The sequence below is a fragment of the Lissotriton vulgaris genome, chromosome 9, assembly GCF_964263255.1.
Source record: "Lissotriton vulgaris chromosome 9, aLisVul1.2, whole genome shotgun sequence".
Taxonomy (NCBI): domain Eukaryota; kingdom Metazoa; phylum Chordata; class Amphibia; order Caudata; family Salamandridae; genus Lissotriton; species Lissotriton vulgaris.
This window is the reverse complement of record NC_141697.1, coordinates 151,622,130-151,642,899: the sequence shown is the minus strand read 5'-3', so window position 1 is coordinate 151,642,899 and position 20,770 is coordinate 151,622,130. Positions and strand designations below refer to the sequence as shown.

At 46.2% G+C, this 20,770-nt stretch overlaps 1 protein-coding gene across 1 annotated transcript in view; it reads right to left on the bottom strand.

The window, feature by feature from the left end:
- HAUS2 (HAUS augmin like complex subunit 2) overlaps nucleotides 1-20,770 on the bottom strand; it is a 93,738-nt gene that overhangs the window by 61,234 nt on the left and 11,734 nt on the right. The window contains exon 2 of the mRNA XM_086936588.1: nucleotides 13,520-13,612. Within this exon, the coding sequence (XP_086792714.1) occupies nucleotides 13,520-13,612 (93 nt within the window). The remainder of the gene's footprint in view (nucleotides 1-13,519; nucleotides 13,613-20,770) is intronic.

Below are 20,770 nucleotides of genomic sequence, written 5' to 3'. Positions count from 1 at the left end.
AACCTGAAAGCAGAGGGGACCAAGTTCGTACTACTAGCCAGTAGTCAGAGGGTACCAGGAAGGCACCAGTTGGCCGTCACCTCGACCAGGTGAGTGGGCGACGCTAGGCTCTGCAGTCTCACGGACCAGGAGGCGTTGTCGGCGACCACGGTGGAGGTGCGAGCTGTCCCACGACGGATGTCGCTGTCGGCGTCTTGAGTGGACCAGGAGGGTCCGGGGTGCTTCTCAAAAATATGGAAGCAAGGGCCAGTCTGGAGCAACCAGACCGGCAGTGTTGATTCTCGGATGTCGTCACAGAAGGGCACAAGCCAGCGGCTAGTGACCAGACAACGTGCTGAGCAGCGAGCAGAAGGGCCCCACGCAGATCGTGGAGATGCTGGGAGACTGCACTTCGGTGCTGGAGCGGCTCAGGGTCGGGGCTTCTCGGACCCCAGAGCACTCACCAGAGAGTTACCTCGATGGTCGTGCTGGTTTTTAAGAGCGTGCAGGTTCTGATGATGGCCGGTCCCTCGAGGTCTCGTCGCACCCACAGATCACAGCTGAGCTGATGACGTGGGTAGAGGTCAGAGGTGCCAGGGAAGCCGGTTCTCGTCGAGCTGGGCCGTCGGATTCCTTGAGGAAGGACTTACAGCAAACCGCAGAGTTCTTAGATGGTGCCCGCTGATGCAGGGTGACTACTCCTTAGCCACAAGGGAGAAATCTTGAGAAGAGTCTTGAAGGTCCTTTCGTAGAAAGTATTCTTGATTCAAAGATGATCTAATTTGGAAGGGTCCCCGCTCCGGCCTTTATTCTAAAGAAAGGGGTGGGTACATGACTAGGTCCTGCCCTAAGGGTGGGACCAGGAAGGGGGGTAGTTACACCCCTCTCCCCTGCCGGACTTTCCCCAGGCCAGGGCTGTCGCCCCTGGAACTGGTTCTAACCGGCAGATGCGTAGTGAGCACCGGGGTGCCACTCCGCAGTCACCTTCTCGCAAAAGCCCTACCTACCCAGAATACACAAACCCTGTCTGGGACGGTGCGAACACCGCCCTTGACAGGAAACCCTTTGTCCAAGTGCTCCTCGCTGGAAGGACTCCCAGCAGCAGGAGGTCAGACTCGTGTCTGTGGTGGCAGCATCCATTTTGTGGAGCTGAGGCTTTCGTTAACTTTAACCGGGGTTCACAGTTACGTACATGTCGTGTCCCTCTAGAAGGGCGGAATGCTAACCTCGTCGCCAGAGTTGGTGAGAGGGCAGCACCCCGATTCGTATGACACCTTACTCGACATGTCTTGATAACGCGACACCGAAGTTACCGATATGGTACGCGTTATCATGGAACAGCCATTGGGTCTTGATTCCGCAAGCTGCAACCGGGCTCGGCTCGGGCCTGAGCTTAGTTCACACGAGCCCATGCACTCTGCCTTCAGGATTGTCAAGGCCTGCCATAGGAGTGACTGATAGGAACTCGGGCGTCCATTGTATGGTTAGATATAGGGCTACTATATCTAAAGCAAAGGGTGATTACATGACTTCGCCCCAGCTGTCATGCAGCCAGTTGTGTCAAATTTAGGAGGCCAGCCAGGGGTGGCATAATACATGCTGCAGCCCCTGGCGGCCCTGGGTACACCTATGCCCTGAGTTACAGGGTCTGATAAGGTGGCCCAGTACCAATTGGAAATGTACCTAGGGTACATGGAATCCATTTTAAAGAGAGAGCAGTAGGCCTGGGGTCCTGATTGGCAGGGTCCCAGGTCGACTATGTCCAAAACCAGCTAAAACACAGGGCAAAAAGTTGGGAGCAACCATAGTCAGGATGTACCTTCCTACAACCCTGTCTTCGAAGCCAGGGGCCCACGTAATCCCGCGTAGATCAGGATGCACACGCAGTAGGGCTGCGAGCGGTTCAAGAGCCAAGGCGAACAGAAGAGGCGACAGGGGACAGCCCTGTCTAGTACCTCGATGTAGGGGGAATGGCGTCGACAGGCGGCTGTTGACCGTGACATTAGCCATCGGATCCGCATACAGTAGCTTCACCCAGCTCATGAAGATCGGCCCAAAACCAAGTTTGGACAGCACTGCCCAGAGGTATGGCCACTCGAGAGAATCGAAAGCCATCGTGGCGTCGAGGGACGCGAGGACAGCTGGCTCCTCGAGGGTGTGGGCTCTAGCCATTACACCGTGGAGGCGACGTAAATTGAGAGCGGTGTTCCGGTGGGGGATGAATCCCGACTGGTCAGGGTGTACGAGGTCGCCAATAACACCAATCAGCCGGTTGGCGAGCAACTTGGCGAGGACCTTGGGCTCCACGTTAAGGAGAGATATAGGACGGTACGATCGACAGACGTCACGTGGTTTACCCTCCTTGTGGATGACCACAATGGTGGCCAGCCGCTGATCCAGGGGGAGACAGCCCCTCTCAAAGGATTCCAGGAACATTTTCCGCAAGTGCGGAGACACCGCATCCGGGCGGATTTTATACAGTTCAACTGGTATGCCGTTAGGCCCAGAGGCCTTACCGGTTCGTAGGGAGCGGATCGCCAAAGCAATCTCTTCGGCGGTGATGTCCCTATCCAAGTCCGCTCTCTCGTCATCAGAAAGGCAGGGAAGGTCAATATCCGAAAGGAAAGCCGACGAGTCCGCCTCAGAAAATTCCGAAGCAGACTCATAGACTCCACGAAAGTAACCAGCGAATGAGTCGACAATGGCACTAGGGTCCATAAGGACCACACCATCGTCTCCCAGGAGTTCAGGTACCACGCGACTAGCCATTTCCCTCTTGTCTAACCAAGCCAGCAACTTCCCGGCCTTATCGCCCACATCATACACACCGCCCTGCTGTTCTCTGGCCAGAGTGAGTGCGGCATTCACGGCCAAGTCGTGGTACTCCGCTTGTTTCAGTGAGAGGGTATGTAAAGCAGAGGGGTCCGGCTCGGGCCCCAAATGGGACTCGAGACGCAGGACCTCCTGCTCAACAATCAACAGGTCAGAATCCCTAGTCCGGCGGGCCTCAGCGATGAGCGCCTGGGCCTCACCCCGGAGCACTGTCTTAAAGGCCTCCCACAACGTAACTGCCGACCTAACCGAGCCCACGTTCTCGGAAAAATAAAGATCAATGGCTTTGGCCAGGAGAGAGCGGGTCTTGAAGTTACGAAAATACCACGGATTGACCGTGGCCGGTCGCTCCGACAAGACCACCCCAAAGTCGAAAGAGACCCATATCGGGGAGTGATCCGAGATGCCCCGTGCCAAGAAGCGGGCTTCGGAAACGGCCAATGCGTGCGATGCCAATGTGAGGACATAATCGATGCGGGAAAGACTCCCATGCGCACCCGAAAGAAAGGAAAATTGACGGAGCGTAGGATGTAGAAGACGCCAGCCATCTACCAGGCCCATAGACTCAAGAAAGGAGGACAGCCACATCTGTTGATTACGTAGGTCACGGGGCGGTTGGCGATCAAGCAGACCAGAGCAAACCGAGTTAAAGTCACCTCCCACTATTAATCGGCCAGACGGCATAGACAAGATGGCACCACCAAGGTCCTGAAATGTACTGGATTGAAGCCCTGGGGGGACGTATACAGAAAACAACGTGAGGGAACGCCCTTCCCATCTACCAGCCACGGCAGCGTAACGCCCCCTGTCATCAATCAAGGTGACATCTATCTCTAGGGGAAGGGACGCGCGCATGAGGATACCCGCCCGCCAGGAACCGGAAGAGAACCCCGAGTGTGCCACCATTTTGTAGCCTTTGCTATTCAAAGCTTTACATGCGTTTCCCACCAGGTGTGTCTCTTGAAGGAGGACAACATCAGGCATGTGACGTTTGATCAGTTGTACATACATTTGGTAATACGGGATGCACTCCGATTTCAATAATGTTCAGTCAACTGTTTTTCAAGGTGTGCGTGCGACTTGGATCGTGCCTTGCCCAGACGGCACTGGAACATCAAAAATTGCTATGATATGAGGCGTCATTACACCCCTGCCAAATGCACTGCAAAATATGCCACTTTGGCCAACTTGTGTGCTTAATTACTCCAACTTTAATCAAGTTTCATTTTAGTTGTACTCTCCGTGTTTCTCCGTGATTTTCAAAATGACTTTAGTAATGTAAATCCCCAAATGCTTTCTTACATTGCTTAATATCGAATAAGTTGTCCACTCTATCTAATGTTGGTTTAAATAGGAGAGAGGTGAAGATAGAGTGGACAACTTATTCGATATTAAGCAATGTAAGAAAGCATTTGGAAACAAACATTTTCCGTAATGAGAGTGAATGGAAGTAAAATCGAATTAATTGTTACACATCGAGGATAATGGGCACATTACATTATTACATTTTTAATCATGAGGATATTTGCAACAAAATGTTAAATTATAAGCAGTAACAGGCTATCATTTCTATTGTTTACAGTGTTCCCTGACGAAGGGCACTGCGTTGCCCGAAATGCATTGGATTTAATAAACACTGCCATTGATGAATCACGCATTTGTCAGGTTCTTACATGAGGTCCGGAGCGGCACTGTTCGAACTTTAAGAAGCATGGAAATTGGCGCATGATTCCTTGTGGGGATTTACATTACTAAAGTCATTTTGAAAATCACGGAGAAACACGGAGAGTACAACTAAAATGAAACTTGATTAAAGTTGGAGTAATTAAGCACACAAGTTGGCCAAAGTGGCATATTTTGCAGTGCATTTGGCAGGGGTTTGATCAGTTGTATCACCACCCCTCTCTTAATTCGGTCACCCAACCCGTTAACATTCCAACTGAGAATTCGCAACTTTCTACCCCCCATCCCTCCACAGCCCGCCCCACCCAGTCCCACAAGACACCCGCATCAAATACAGTTCAGGAGCACAAATGACCCATTGCCACACAAAAGAAAGAAAGGAAAAACCAACAAACAAGATAACTCTCCCCAACATGCCCCCCACCCTGCACCCCTGCATCAGACTAAAAAGCCCCCCCCAACCAGCAGTGTGCCTGTCGCCCCATTAACTACTCTACGAAAGACCCAGAGGAGAAAGGAATCCCCATGAATACGTCCCGCCACCCACCATGGAAATGAAGGAGAGACCGTTAATTAACGAGTCACAATTCCGGCAGTCATTCGAGGCGGGGGAGCATCAGCTCCTTGCTCAGTTTCGCCGTTCCGCTCCGCCCGAGGCGCCCCCAACTTCATACTCCTGTTCATCCCGATGCGGCGAAACCGTGTCCAACCATTCACTGACATTTTCAGGATAGTCAAAGAAAAGGGCACGTCCCTTGTGTTCAACACGGAGTTTCGCGGGGAACATCATTGAGTATTTGAGACCCAAGTCCCTGAGGCGCCTCTTCACTCCCGCGTAGCTCAGGCGTTGGCGCTGTACCAATCTGGTGAAGTCCGGATAAAAGTGTATCTCCGCATTCTGGTATTGGAGTGGACCATGCGATCTGGAAGCTTGCAGGATCGCATCGCGGTCCCTGAAGTTGAGGAGGCGCGCCACAATCGGTCGCGGTGCCGCCCCCGTCTTCGGCGGGCCACCCGGTACCCGGTGGGCACGTTCCACCGAGAAAAAGTTGCTCAATCCAGAGGGCGCCAAATAAGTTTTAATCAAGTCCTCCACAAACAGGTCCGTTGCAGCATTCTCGGACCCCTCCGGTACACCTACTATGCGGACGTTCTGCCGCCTGGCTCGCCCCTCAAAGTCCTCCAGCCGCCTTGAGAATAGATCAGTGGTCGTCCGCAGGTTGCGGACCTCAGTCTGTAACTTGGAAACGTCGGAGGTTAGGCTGGAGGTCTTGATGTCGAGCGCCTTCACACGCTCATTGGTCCTGCCCAAGTCGGCCCTTATAAGGGTAATATCAACGGCCATAGAGTCCACTTTGTGATTAAGGGTTTCATGTTGTTGCTGCATGTCGGCCCGGAGGCTCGTGATGGCACCCATGATGTCCACGAGGGTGAGGTCCGATCCATCCGGCGGGCTCGTCGATGGGGTCCCTTTAGAAACGGCCCCCGATGTAGGCGGTGACTTGAGATTCACATATCGCTCAATGCGATTCTGTTGGGTTTGCGACTTGCCCCGGCCACCCTTGTTCGATGTCCTGTCCGGGTCACCTCTGCCCGCCATGATGGGTACGGGAGAACAAAGGCAAGGTGTCCACAAGTCCGGGTCCGCAGCCAGAAGGCAGGTGGGGCCAAGGAGGCAAGACCAAGGTGTAGAAGGCACAAGCAGGAACACAATCACCCCACCACTGAGGGCGGCAGGCGGACACTACGCAGTCCGATCGTGCGAAGTGGCGAAGTCCGGAGGTGAGGAAATATAAATGTTATGGTCAAGTAATGTTCCCTAACGTGTACCCCACCGTCTCCATGTACCAGCTTAAAGTGCATGTAACTTCCCTCCTGTGTCAGCTATGAAGACGCAAATACATTTGCGTCCAACGTTAACATGTCCTCTTTCAGACCCACCCTGAATGGGTTTAATATTCCGTTCCTAAGTATGCCATGCCAACGTCTTTTCGTGGTGTACTTTACACGTTTTTCTGCTCTGGCGAAGTAGGCCCTGAATTCTGCCATCGAGCCTTTTCCTGCCTTCTGACTCTGAAAGCCTCAGCCCAGGCTGCCTCTGTACCCGTGACCTCTGCCTTACTCCCTGTGCGGCTAACGGCGCTTGGCTCAGCCTGCTGCCTGCCAAGACTGTATTCAACCTTCGAATTATCTGTTCCGCTCCTCGAAAATGCATTCCTACCTACTAGTTTAAGTAAACATTCCCCCAGCTGCCGAGCAAAGGGCCCGGCCTCACTGTCTCCGTGCAAATAATTCATAGCCTCTGTTACCATGGTAGGCTCATGCCCCCTCGCATCTCATGCAGACACTTAGACGCTTATACAGGCACTCACAGTCAGTATAGAACAGCCTCTGCTCAAGAGACCTTTCCCTCTAGATAATATGGTTCCCAAACATCAGATATCAGATATGATATAGGAACAAGTTGATCTGGCATGCCAGACTTCTGTCTCTTTCCGCTAGTGTAAATGTCAAGTCCCATGCACCCTCCAGTTTCACGTCAATCACACGTCATGCAGCTGCGCGCGCATCCAGACCTCAGATTTCTGCTGACATTGCAAGATTCTGCTTTGTACCCACCTACTTGTGACACTTACATGTGACGTCTCTAGCACACACCTCTATGTTCACGCCTAGTTCACGCCTTTTTGATTATGTATTGCTAACACGTGTATGCTGTTATCTTGTTTCTCTCAGCTGTTACGCCTACTGTATTGGTATCCAGTATATGCCTTAAAGTATAAAAGTTGTGTCTTGTCATTAAAGTATGCTCTATCCCTTCCTGCACCCCAGTGGTGGCAGGAACCCGATATCCGATCTGGTACCATGACCATTCCTTTTTAAGGAATAAAACCCCTAAGAACTCTAACACCACGGACTCTGCCTCTTTCTTTCCGATTGAGTTATTTTTGTTAAAGTACTTACCTGCATAGAAATTAGGACGGTAAATCAAATATTTACCACAGAGGGACAATGGCACCGTCACGGAGCGGAGTTCAGCTCGACATAACTTTGCACAGGAACTACCGATTTGAAAGCCGATTGCAGTCCCCGCCTCAGCAGACCACCAGCAATACAATTCCACCAACGTGGATTAGGATGTCAGGCAGGATATTTGCGGCGGGTCGGACGGTCCACGGAGCTCCGAGCTTACGCGGCCATCTTGGGCACCCGCGAAGCTCCTCCCTGAATTCATTTTTGGGGCCTTTCTTTTCACAAAATTGATGGATGGCCACTGTCAGGAAATGAAAGACACTTCCCCCTACCAGAGTGGGAAACGGAAGACGGGGAAGCAGAGATTCATTTCTTGGAGCCTGCTGGAGCCTTTTCTGCTTGGGCAAGTTGATGACCAACATTTTGTTTGGGTTGACGACATTGGTGTTCCTGGAAAGGTCTTTGTTGATGATGCAGGTGGTGATCTTGCAACCACTGAGGGGTTTGAACCCTCGGTTGATAGAAACATCATTCATACAGCTTTGTCTGTGTTGTTCCTTATGCTTTTCAAGGCCCACCGTCTTTATGGTGTCCCTTTCTGATTTCATCGGAGCCATTTCATCATTGGTATGACTGCAGAGTATGGTGTTGCTAGAGATTAGTAGATTAAGAATCTTCTACTGGGATTCTTGTTTTAGTGCTGTTAAACAAAGCCAAGAATGCCACCTAAGGGTCGATCCATGGCAATATTTATGGGATGCCACTAGTGAAGTGTCTGCAGCAGCACCAATTACTTGGTTGGAGACCATTATGGACCCATATTCCACTTCAAGTTAATCGTCCCTTCAATCTCTCAGGAGGTGTTCTGCAAACTGCTGCAAGGAGTCTAATGAGGCCCTGTTTTACCTGCCCGGCAGGGCAGATACACTAGCGTCCTTCATTATACTGGCTGCCGTACTACACACCTAGCGCCCAGCCAAATCAAGTTTTTTTACTCTTTTTGATCGGGAGGCCTGTAGACGAAGGAGTAGTAGAATGCACATTTTTTGCAATTAGAATGACCATTGAATCAGGAGGAGGATCAGAACAAAGGAATAGCGTGTACTTCTACGGAGGTCCATACTTTTTCTGGAACCTCAACAAAGCTGATTTGGAGTAAGGAACAGTGCAATTGCTGGTTCCAATAAACCCAGAATTAGGAGCAGGAGGGGTATAGACTCTGTTTGTTGGTGGAACATCTCGAAAAATCACCGCTGTTTATGTTGTCAGGCAGGTAACAGAATATTTAATTTTGAGTAGCAACTCTTGAAAGGTGTTAATGTTGTCAAATGGAGAGACTCTTGGCTGAGTTGGTGAATATCTTCCAGCACTGGAGGAAGAAGTCGAATAAAGAGTTCTGCATTTTGATCTTGTTCTAGATGTAGATCTGGACGCAGGATGGTAATGACGTGTGTGCTTGGAAGATCAGTTGAAGAGGAGTGCCGAGATAGATAGCGATGTCTCGGTGTGAAGAGGAGTGCCGAGATTGCTAGCAGTGTTTCGAAGGCACCCGTGCTCTAGATCAATGTCGAGATCTGGAGTGAGATGATAGAGATCTTGGAATAGTAAGAGGTTTCCCCGGCAAAGGTGCTTCCAAAGGTGTCTCTGGTTGTGGGAAAGGTGCCGGTATAGGAGATGGAAGAGGCACCAGAGGAGGTAGTGAAGGCGAGGGAGAATCTGGAAGAAATATGGGAAACAATGGTGAATATGCCCTGGAATATTCAGTATCAGAAGTTGATGTTAAACGCCTTAATCTTGATTTTCTGATTCTTTCTACAGGTCTGGAGTACCTCGATGTTGGCAGACTCCTCAACGTCGATCTTTTCCTATGCCTAGACAGACTTCTTGACGTTGAACTTCTCCTACGTCTTGAAATCCTTCGGCATTTACCGGCTCTCGACGGCGAGTTCACCGTTGATGTCCTCTACGTTGACCTGGTACAATGTTGTTTTTGATGGTGGTCTCTCTTTTTGTATCTCCCTCGCCTGGAGTCCTCAGAGTAAGGTGGAAGAGCCTTGGTAGAGGACTGACCCTCTCCTTGCTCCCATGATGTCCCATGTTCAGACTACATCTGGTACAGATGAAAGCTGTCAAGTGAAGTAGTTTTCAAAGAATTCCTAGTCAAATTTCTGAGGAAAAAAAGCCAAAAAGGTCATGCCCAGTGCTCCACAACCCTGTCACCAAGAGCTGGATAAAGAACTGAGGCAACTGTAATCTGCTGGGCATGATGGGATACTGATGAGCTATGAGCCACTAAAGGCGCAATTGCTCATTTCACATCTACATAATGGCATCCTATGGGGCTACATTGTCTTCTCTGCTTTCATTTTTGTCCTTTTAAAAAAGGTTCGAGAAAGATTTCAACAGTCAAATATCACAATTCCAGTTAATTTGCCTGAATTTTTTCATCTATTTATTAGACTTTTTTTAATGCAATCTGAAGCAATTGGCCAATGTAGCCTTCCTTATATGCTGCAAAATATTAATGTCTTAAGTGTTTCTTCAGGCTTTACTGAAGAAAGGCAAACATCTATACTTAAGAAGATATATTGCACGTTTGCAGGACTATTCAGTGCTTATGACTTTCAAAAGATATCTATGAGAGAGAAACCCAGTTCATTTCCCAAGACTCCTCTAGATAGGGAGTTCAAGAAAATTGAAGTGTTTGGAAAACAAAAGTTCTCTTCGGGTAACCTTGCACAGAGATCAGTCAATGCAGTCTGTCTGTTGGGTCGTTACACACATACCAGTTAGGACATGGCCAGTGAGATAGTGCTGGCAATCCGGGACGATCTTAGGCCTACTCTGGCTCAAACAATTCATGACGGTCAGGATGCGGCCAAATACACGATTTGTGCTGGCCTTGGTACTACTGATTGACTGGGAGGCACAGTAGGCACCAGAGTTGTGCTCTGCCGCCATGCACATATGCGCTCCACAGGATTTTCTGGAGATGTGCCTCTTTTATGGATAATTACGTTGAGGTCTCATGTCTTTTTGATGAAAAAGCCGATTCTGCCCTTGGGTGTTTCAAGGACAAAAGAGCCACAGCACTTTTGCCAAGTCTCTTAGGCCCTGTCAAGCAATTCTCACAAAAGTTCAGAAAATTCAAAGGATACTCCAGGTGGCTGATGGCAGACAGCGATAGCTGCCCCAACTGTTGCAGCAGTCACCCTAGTCCTTTTGAGATCGGGTACTTGGGTATTCCATACAAAGCACTGGCCAGTGTCACCAGTATTCTCAGCCACCAAGCAGATTTACTTTGCCCTTACCTGCACACACCCATCTCATGGGTTCAGTATTTCTTCCTGGGGTGTTGATTCATCACATTTGACAGATAAGTTACACAAATCGTTCAGCATGGCTATACTGTACCCCTAATTTTAGCTCTGCCATATTCCTCCCCATATCCGACCGACTGTCAGAGGAGCACTTCTCCATTCTATTACAGGAGATGCGAGTGTTGCTCTCCAAAAGTACTATTGAGAGGGTTCTAAACTCGGAAAGAGGAGAGCGTTTCAGACTTTGAAAGAGGAGAGGGTATTACTCTTCTTATCTGCTTGTGCCGAAAAAGCACAGAGGCCTCTGGTCTATATTGGAACTTCAGCTCCGGAATACCTTCTTGTGGAACGACTAAGTCAAAATGATCACGCTGGCCCTGATCTTGGCTGCTCTAAACTTGGGGCTCTGAATGGTGAGGTGTCTTTGGCTCTTCAGGGAATGTTATTTTTCATGTTCCCACACTGTAGTCCCACAGATGTTACAGGCGGTTTAAAGACGCCCAGGAGCACTTTCATTTTGCAGTGCTTCCCTTCGGCCTCACCACAGCCCCTTGGTTGTTCACAAAAGTGCTGGCGGTGGTCACAGGACACCTTCGGAGTTTGGGATACCAGGTTTCCCCTACCTCAACGACTGGCTGTTGAAGGTGGGCTCGTCAGAGTCAGTCATACACCACTTCCAAATGACTGTGACCCTCCTGACATCATCTTCATAGAGGTTGCCATTTATGGGAGGGAACCAGGATACAGTGCAGCTCAAGGCCTTCCATCAGCTGCTACGAATCCAGAACATTCGGACTCTGTCCCGGATATGTCTGCCATGTGCATGTGATTGGAATATATTTCTGTCTCTCACAAAAAAAAGACTTGGAAAAATCTCCTGAAGAACTGATTTGTGGGAACATCTGACTGTTAGCAAATCTGTGCCCATGTCCTTCCCGTTGTCATCAAGCTGAGAACCTAGCACAACTTTGTTGGTGGGATTTCAATTTAGTAAACCCCCACAAAAACATGTGTGTCACTGCTAATAATTTTAAGGAATATATGTCTATCCTCAGCCTGCCCAATCTAAAGTAGATGCTTGCTCTAAGTCACGTACAGTAGCCCCGAGATGGACAGGGGTATCCTTATTTTGCTAAGTACATTATCTAAGCTAATTCCCTTGGACATCGTGCTGTTTTTCACATTCTACCTTTTGTATGTTTACTTAGATGCCATCTTCATGCCCAACATCTAGTGCCAGTTAAAGACTATGGTAGAGATAGCCTCAGACTTACTTTCTACAATCTTTCCCTCAGAAATGTCACAATTTGTGTAGATAATCTGCTGAAGAGGGGTCTGCAGTGGCCGCATGTTGACCTCTTTCGGATGTTTCATTGTTAATTGTCTAACATCTTGACATATTAAAACACATGTTGCAGAGTTTCTTTACTTCTGCACATGTGCATTTGCCTGACATTCCAGATTTGACTAAGTTCACTCCTAGGAGAAGATAATTAGATCTCGTTAACACAAACAGCCAGCTGTCTTGGGGTGGGGTAATTACCGTCGATAAGGATGTGTCCGATTCTTTCCCCTAGCAGGCCATTTGAAATGGGGACTTCATATTATGCAATGCAGATTCCTCATATTGTCAAAAGGGACGTTAATAATCAGAGCTTCGTATTATCAGAACAACGGAAATGTGGTCTCTAGACCTGATAATGTACTCTTCCCAGCCCTTTGTATACAGTTTGGGGTTGCCAGTTTTCACAAACTTTCTCCAGGCAGCATCCAACAAGACACGTTCGCGAGACTTCTTTTCACTGGATATCAGCTTTGAGATTTTCTTCACCTCCTTCCATTCAAAAACATCCTTCTCAGGAAACATTTGAGGGAAGCAGCTGAGGGATTCTTATAGCACTGAAGTTTTTTGAAGAATCTCATTTCTGTTACACCTACTTCACTCGTATTGGGGCTCAACCCTCATTTTTCATACCTGTACGAGAGCCTGCATCCATATGTTGCTTAGATGATCATGTCCACTTGACTGCTGATGCCATTGCCATAGTTCTTGCCAAGTTCTAGTTTGGGGATGTGTTCATACTTTAAATTAATTGGATTGGCAGTTATATCATCAAAATACAGGAATTATTTTTCTTGCTCAATTTTGTCCTTCCTAACCTGTAAATGTTACCTTTTCTTTCTCTGGAGGACAAACGCTAGGATTTTCCGGGGTTGATCAAGGTCTTTTTTCCTTGCAGAGGTTCCCCAGTGCAGTCAGATGGCACTTACATGGTCGTTTCTTCCTGAAGATGGAGACTGAGACATCTTCGTAATGTGGCCCTTTAAAGCCTTTGATAACTGGGAAATCTAAGGATAACCCCTTTGCTCCTCCAAATACCATGTTTACATATAACAGCATGGTGCTGTGGCCCATGAAAGGCCTCATTTGACTTCTTTCCAGCCCTGAAAGGCTTGTTGGGTCCCTAGATATTTGTTACCCATAGAGGAAGTCCTTAATTATATTCACCTAGTTATCTCCACTCTCCTTTGCTGCAGCTTCACCCACAACTTTTTCCGGAATCTACTCCTGCTAGCAAGAAGGAGACTTCCTTTCTTTTGTAGTATCAAGGGGATTTACATCAGCCATGCTTTCTTAAGCAGTGATTTGCCCTACAGAGTATTAAGGTTATCTCCCCAGACTTGTAGCAGAGTGTACCAAGGTTATATACAATAACGAAAAAGTGGCATACCTGATTTATTTCTGCCTTGATGTCCAAAAGGCGTTCCAGTTCTGTAACTCTAGTAAAGCATCGAGTATCTTCATGGGCAAAGTCCAGCATGCTCTGTGAAAATAACAAAGCAATAGAATAAACAGCATTCTTAACTTTTCAGACAAGATGTGCATTTAAATGTATTGTTTCAGTGTTCCATATTACTGGCAGTATATTCTAATATGTAATGGATTTCAGGAAAATTATTTAGTGAGGACAGAAATATTCTAAAGCAGTGAAATTAACAGTATTGTTCAGCACAGCAGATGGGAGTTACATGCCCAGCGCAACACTCGGAAGCCCACTGTGGTATTTAAATTTGCTTAAAAGATGTGAGCGCACAGAACTTACCAAAGTACAATGATGGCTTTAATGGCTTTAAGGACTACAAATCCCAACATGTATAAACTACACATACTCAATGTGACGTATTGGAGGTCAAGATAAATCGAAATCACATGCACTTAATCAGTGATTAAAGCCTTTCTGTGAGAACTCGCACGCAAGCTGCCTATGAATAAGAGGCGCCAAGCCTCGAAACACGTCAGGCGAGATAAAATAAAGACATCCGAATGCAGATGCTGGTTTCCAATTTTAATTATCGGCTGTTGAGTGCGCTTTCGTTGCTTTCGGGCCATTGTTGGAAATATATAAATATATATATAACCTACTGGCGGTCGCCAGAAGGTAGTTATAGTTAGGACCTAGTTTCCATAGAAAATCCCCAACATTCTATTGGGAATAACTTTGGCGCCGGTTGATGAATCTTCGCGAATTTCTCAAGGAAGATGGCCCGCTCATTCCCTGAAAGTTTTGGGGGGGATTTGTCAAGTGGGGGCTGAGAAAAAAGGGGGTCCCAAAACGTGTATTCCCCATGTTATTTTCCATAGGACAATTAGACACACCTACAGCCCGAACAGCTGAACGGAATTACAAGAAATTTGGCAAAATGGTGGAGTCTGATTCGCAGATCACGCTTTTTCTGAAATGGTGTAAATCCTTCCAGTAGTTTCTGAGAAAATGAAAAGAAAAAAATATATATATCTATAAGTGCGCACCGTGCGCGAATCGGGTGTGCGCGAGCAGAATTCTGATTTGCTGTTATACGTCTGTCAACATTCTAATCGGTGGAAACCAGAAAGTGTTGGCCGCCATTTTGTCACTGCGAGGCAGAAGAGAGCCCATAACAAAAGTGGAGAACGTGAAAGGGGGGCAGGGTAGAGACTCCCTGACCCCCTAGGCCTTCTCAGGGTGTCCCTGAAGGAACCCAAAGGGCAAAAAAAAAATTTCATTAATTTTTTTAAATCGCGAGGTGCGCACGTTGCGCGCACGTCAGAAAAAAACAAAAAAAAATACAGTTACATAAGTTTGAGTGTTTAGATGTTGGTTGGCTCTAAAAAGAGCTGTTGTGTTCATGGAGTATGTATATATATATATATATATATATATATATATATATATATATATATATATTGAATATATATTTATATTCACTTAAAAAACCATAGGTTTCACACACGTTATAGTTAGGAATTAGCATTTAAAAAACCTTGCAAATTAATTGAAAAAGCCATAGGTTTCACACGTTATAGTTAGCTGAACATTTCACTCATACAAAACCTTTGAAATTCCCTGTTCTAGTTAGTTCAGCTAACTATAACTCGCGCGACCGCAATGCACTGCTGATGAGGTCACATATTAATAAATATATATTACCTACTGGCGATAGCCAGTAGGTATATATAGTTAAGATTTTTTCTTTATGGAACTTTTGAAAATTCTATGTCTAATAACTTTGGCGTTTGTGGACGGAATTGGCTGAAATTTTCAGGAAAATGGCACATTTTGTTTCTGAGCAGCCCCTGAAAATTTGGGGGGGGGGCCGTCAAGGGGGGGCCGAGAAAAAAGGGGGGTCCCAAAACGCGTTTTTCCCATTCATTTTTCCATAGGGCGGTTGGCCTCACTTTTAGCTCGAACGGCTGAATGGATTTGCACGAAACTTGGCAAAATTGTAGGGACTGTTAGCCCGATGTGCCTTTGCTAGGTCTCAATATATGTGCTTCAGTGGATTTTGAGAAATTAACGTTTAAAATAAGATATATATCTGTAACAGCGCTCCGGGCAGCGCTCCGGTTCGCGTACTTTTCACGTAACGGAACTTTGCGATGCGAAGCTGATTGGCTCTCCGGTGTCTGTCAACATTCTAAACAGTCCGGAGCGGCCGCCATCTTGTCTCTCGGTAGGATCGAGAGACAAGAGGAGGCCAAAACAAAGGGGGAAATGAAGGAAGAGGGCAAGGTAGACCCCTTCTGACCCCCTAGGATTGATGAGGGGGATATTATAAAGCCACGCGGGGCCAAAAAAAAAAAATAATCTGATTTTTTCGCCGTAGAGACGCGTCTTGGCACGCGAACCGGGCAGCTAACCGGGAAGCTAACCGGGAGTGTAACGGGAGTCTGAGGAGAAGCTGATTGGCTGTTATCATTGTAAACAGTCTGGAGCGGCCGCCATCTTGTCTCTCTGTGGGATCGAGAGACAAGAGGTGGAAAAAAAAGGTGTAAATGAATGAAAGGGGTAAGGCAGACCCCTCCTGAACCCCTAGGATTGATGAGGGGGCTATTAAAGTTCCCTGCGGGGCAAAAGAAAAAAAAATTGCGATTTTTCGCGGTAAAGGTGCTTCCTGGTATGTTAACCGGGCAGCTAACCGGCAGCGTAACGGGAGTCCGACATATTGTGTTTTTTGAACGTTTGTGATATGTGCACGTGTGGATTTTGTCTAATTAAGGTTAAAAAAATATATATATATCTTTAAGCGTGTTCTGGCGCGCTTACGTTTTGGGTTTGGTTCGCGCTGCAGAGACGATACGTCACGGTTATGAGATGCATCATGAGGCGTCTCACGGGCTACGTGATACGTCACTTAATAAAGAATATATTTTACAGCTATAGATATTAGCTTTTAAAAAACCAATGAAATTCACAGAAAAAAACATAGGTTATAGACCATATATAGTTAGGAATTTGCATTTACAAAACCTTGAAAATTCAATGAAAAAACCATAGGTTATAGACCATATATAGTTAGGGATTAGCATTTAAAAAACCTTATTTTATTTGCACAAAACCATTGAAATTCCATATATAGTTAGTTGCACTAACTATATATCGCGGACCCGCAATCCACTGCTAATGATGTCACATATTACATCATTCATGACATGGTCAGTGACATCACTGATGACATCACTGATGACATCTCAAATGACATCACTGATGACACCACTGATGACATCTCAAATGACATCACTGATGACACCACTGATGACATCTCAAATGACATCACTGATGACATCACTGACATCTCATTTGACATTACTGATTACATCACTGATGATATCATTTATGTGATAATACATCTTCAGACTCTAATATAACCTTAGATACACTCAGTGTAAACAGGCACTCACAGACTGTCACACATCCATGGAGTTACTCACACACCTAGTCAGTCATGCAAAGAATCAATCACATCTCCATTTCCTCAACTATACAGTTATACACACCTTACTTATTCAAACATATACTAACACATATTTACTCTCTTATACAATCCTTGATACAAGTTCGTAATGATTCATACAGCCACTCTCACATTCACTGGCTCTTATGTTCAGTTATTTATATATGTCAACTCTCACATGGAGTGTGTTTTACATATGTACTTACTTTGACATGTAGCACTGAGATATCCATTCACTCACCAATATACTCATGCACACAGTCAACTGTCCATACAGCTGTTTCTACATGCACTTTTGAACCCATACACCTAGGGAATCAACTGCTCACACATCTATGCACAGAGTTATACACCTCCCAGCCACCCACACACATACTCAGTCTCCCATACAAATACTTGGGCAACCATTCAATAACCCATATAGTTTCTGATATAGCTACTGATTTAAACATGCAGCAGTTTACAGAACAACATAAATAATGATTGCCAAATTAAGACACTTTAATCACTAACCCATGCACTCAGTGAGACACATTTAATCATTCTCTCATACAGTCAGTCATGCACCTACTAAATCCTTCATCCAGACACTTATACATCCACTCATTCTTCAATATGTAAGACATATTTTAACTTTACAGAAACATACAGTCACTGGGTGTTGTCATCAGTGATGTCACTGACCATGTCATGAATGATGTAATATGTGACATCATTAGCAGTGGATTGCGGGTCCGCGATATATAGTTAGTGCAACTAACTATATATGGAATTTCAATGGTTTTGTGCAAATAAAATAAGGTTTTTTAAATGCTAATCCCTAACTATATATGGTCTATAACCTATGGTTTTTTCATTGAATTTTCAAGGTTTTGTAAATGCAAATTCCTAACTATATATGGTCTATAACCTATGGTTTTTTCTGTGAATATATATATATATATATATATAAACAAGGGCTGCAAAGCCCGAAACGCGTCATGGTTGGTTGTACCACGAAGAACTGAAAACAAACTTACCTGAAAGAAACTTGTGGTCTGTCTCCTGCTTCGCCGGTCCTGGGGGATCGGAGGTGGTAATGCGGAGTTCCAGTGTGTGTGTGTGTGTGTATATATATATATATATATATATATATATATATATATATATATATATATATATATATATATATATATATATATATATTCTAGTTGTTTCTGCAATTTAACAATTTAAAACAAATTGCAGTGTGTCACGCGCCGTTTTGGGGGGGGAACAGGGCAGACAAGTGCTACTGTGACACAATTGAGGTGGTTGGGATAGTTTGCAACTGGTGTCCCGATGCCCATTGTACTATATATAGCTCTGCAAAACATTGGGTCAAGAACAAGCATTCCTGCACTGGATTCTCATGGTAGGACAGCCGAGCAGTCACAAGCTTCCAACCAACCGATACAGTTAACTGAATAGCCAGCCTCCAGCACAGTGATTCTCTTTCTGTAAACGTAAATACTTTTATTCACACAGCAGAACAAAATAATACACAACGCAATCCAATTAGTGAATAGAGGGTGGTAACCATGGTTACCATCTTACGTAGGTGCCACAACCCCCCCATCCCCAGTACTCTCTCCCACCCAGAAGACCTCACCTACTAGTTGCCAGTGTTCTGTGACAGAGGCATGAATTAGACATAGGCACACATTATGTTTTGCTGATCCCACAAGTTCAAAATTGGAGCTTGCTTGTTCTTACCCCCGTTACTGATGTGGGGAAAAAACAAACAGTCTCAATCCCTCACGCTCTAGAATTCGGCACACATTACATTTGCTCTGTTCCAACTGCAAGCAGAGGCTTGTATATCTGCTTGTTGGTTCTTCAGCAATCGTTGGGAGGGGAAGGTCAGAGTGCATAGCAGTCACCCTTGGGAACACGATTTCCCAGAGGAATGCAGCATGTCAGGCTTCTCTTCCTTGGAGTGGAGAAGTGTGGCTCACTGATTAGAGCGGCAGACCCTGATGCAGAGGTCTGGCCCGGGACCAGGGTTCAATTCCCGACGCAGCAGGGTCCTGAACCCAAAAAATGTCCACGGACTTGATAATTCTCACCTCGGTGCCTATTCTAATCATGGGGTCCCACGCTACAACTCTGGGCAATAGCTGCTTAATCTCCACTACGGCGGCCCACCCGCTGCGGGATGCCTGGCTTTCACCTTGGGGATGCCTAGGGGTTATCTCACAGGGAAAAGCCAGGACGGGTTCCCAAGGCAAGCGCCTTGATGCCTTCGGGTGATACGTGCGCTATATAAGTCGCAATACATGCATACATACTTGATGGTCTCAACTCATGCTGTGCAAAGAAAACACTTTCTCTTTCCTAGAAGGCGGGCTTCAATGCCCTACGCATAACCTCCACTCTTCCAGCAGAAAGTGTATACTTCAGGTGATGTCCTCACATCTGGGAGACTGGTTGTCAGGCAGACAAGAGCTGTAGTTACATAGCAGTTCTTCTAGCACTTTGCAGAGCACTCCCTCCCTTGTTCATGAAGAAATTAGAACTGGAACAATCAGGCGGTAGTAATCCTACGAGTATATACAATTTACAGCAAAGGGGTGTGGATTCACTTTTCATGCTTCAGAACTAGTTTGGGCTGGTTTATTTTCAAATGTCTTTTCCACCTTGCACCCTAGACACAGCCTTTATGAAAAGTGAGGCTTCTCATTGTGAGAATTGCCAGTAAAAGAGTCAAATGGAAATGGATCTTGTCCTTTGTGATAGATGTCTCATTCCATTGAAGATCGCACTCGGTCTGTCCTCTAGAAGATAGCATGCCTAATTCCCAACTGACTCATGTGGAGACCATCAAGACTTCTTATTTACTTCCTTATTGTGTTATTAGAAATTCAAGTGGTCATTTAGTAGGATGTCCAGACATTTTGCTAAGTCCAAAAAGTTTGGAATGCTGCTTAATAATGTACTCCTCATGAGCCAGTTTCAGGCCTGTGAATTACATATAGAGGATGAGATGAGAATTTCAACATACTATAAACATTGATGCCTTCTCATCAAATTCCTTTAGTTTTCCTTGCGGAGTTCCCCAGGGATCTTCGCTTAGCCCTACCCTTTTTAATATTTTGTGTTGAGGAACTAGCCCCATTGGTTCAATCAATGAAAAAGATAGATGTTTTCACTTATAAAGTTAATCCTAGCGGAAGAAAAACGTGCAGCAGAACGGAGGGGGCTAGTCTGCACGTACTGAAGTTACTGTTTTTCGCTACCGCTAAAGATGAGCTTACCTCCATGCGGTTGTCCAGGAATTAAATCGAAGGGGCTCTGACGCGGGGTAATGTTCCTCCAAGGGCGTCTGAATTAGTAAATAGTGCCCGTTTATATATCGAACAACTCCCGCGCTGGCCGCTGTAAATCCATGGCAGCTGGGATATAAGGGCCACGTGGTGTTCCTATACTAGAGTGGCCGCCATCTTAGAATGCCTACATCTAGATATTACGCAATCCTTGCTTCTAAAATAAAGGACTTAAAATAACGGCGCCCATAGGTATTGCCCTGAAAAATGGAAAATAGGAGCCTTCAAGCGATGGGACGCTGTCCCCTGATAAACTATTGAAGATAACGGACTACTTTGCGGCGAACAAAAATGCTGATCGCCATATTATGATTGGCTGAGTGCTAAGGGAATACAGAGTACTCCAATGATGTACAGCAAAGTATC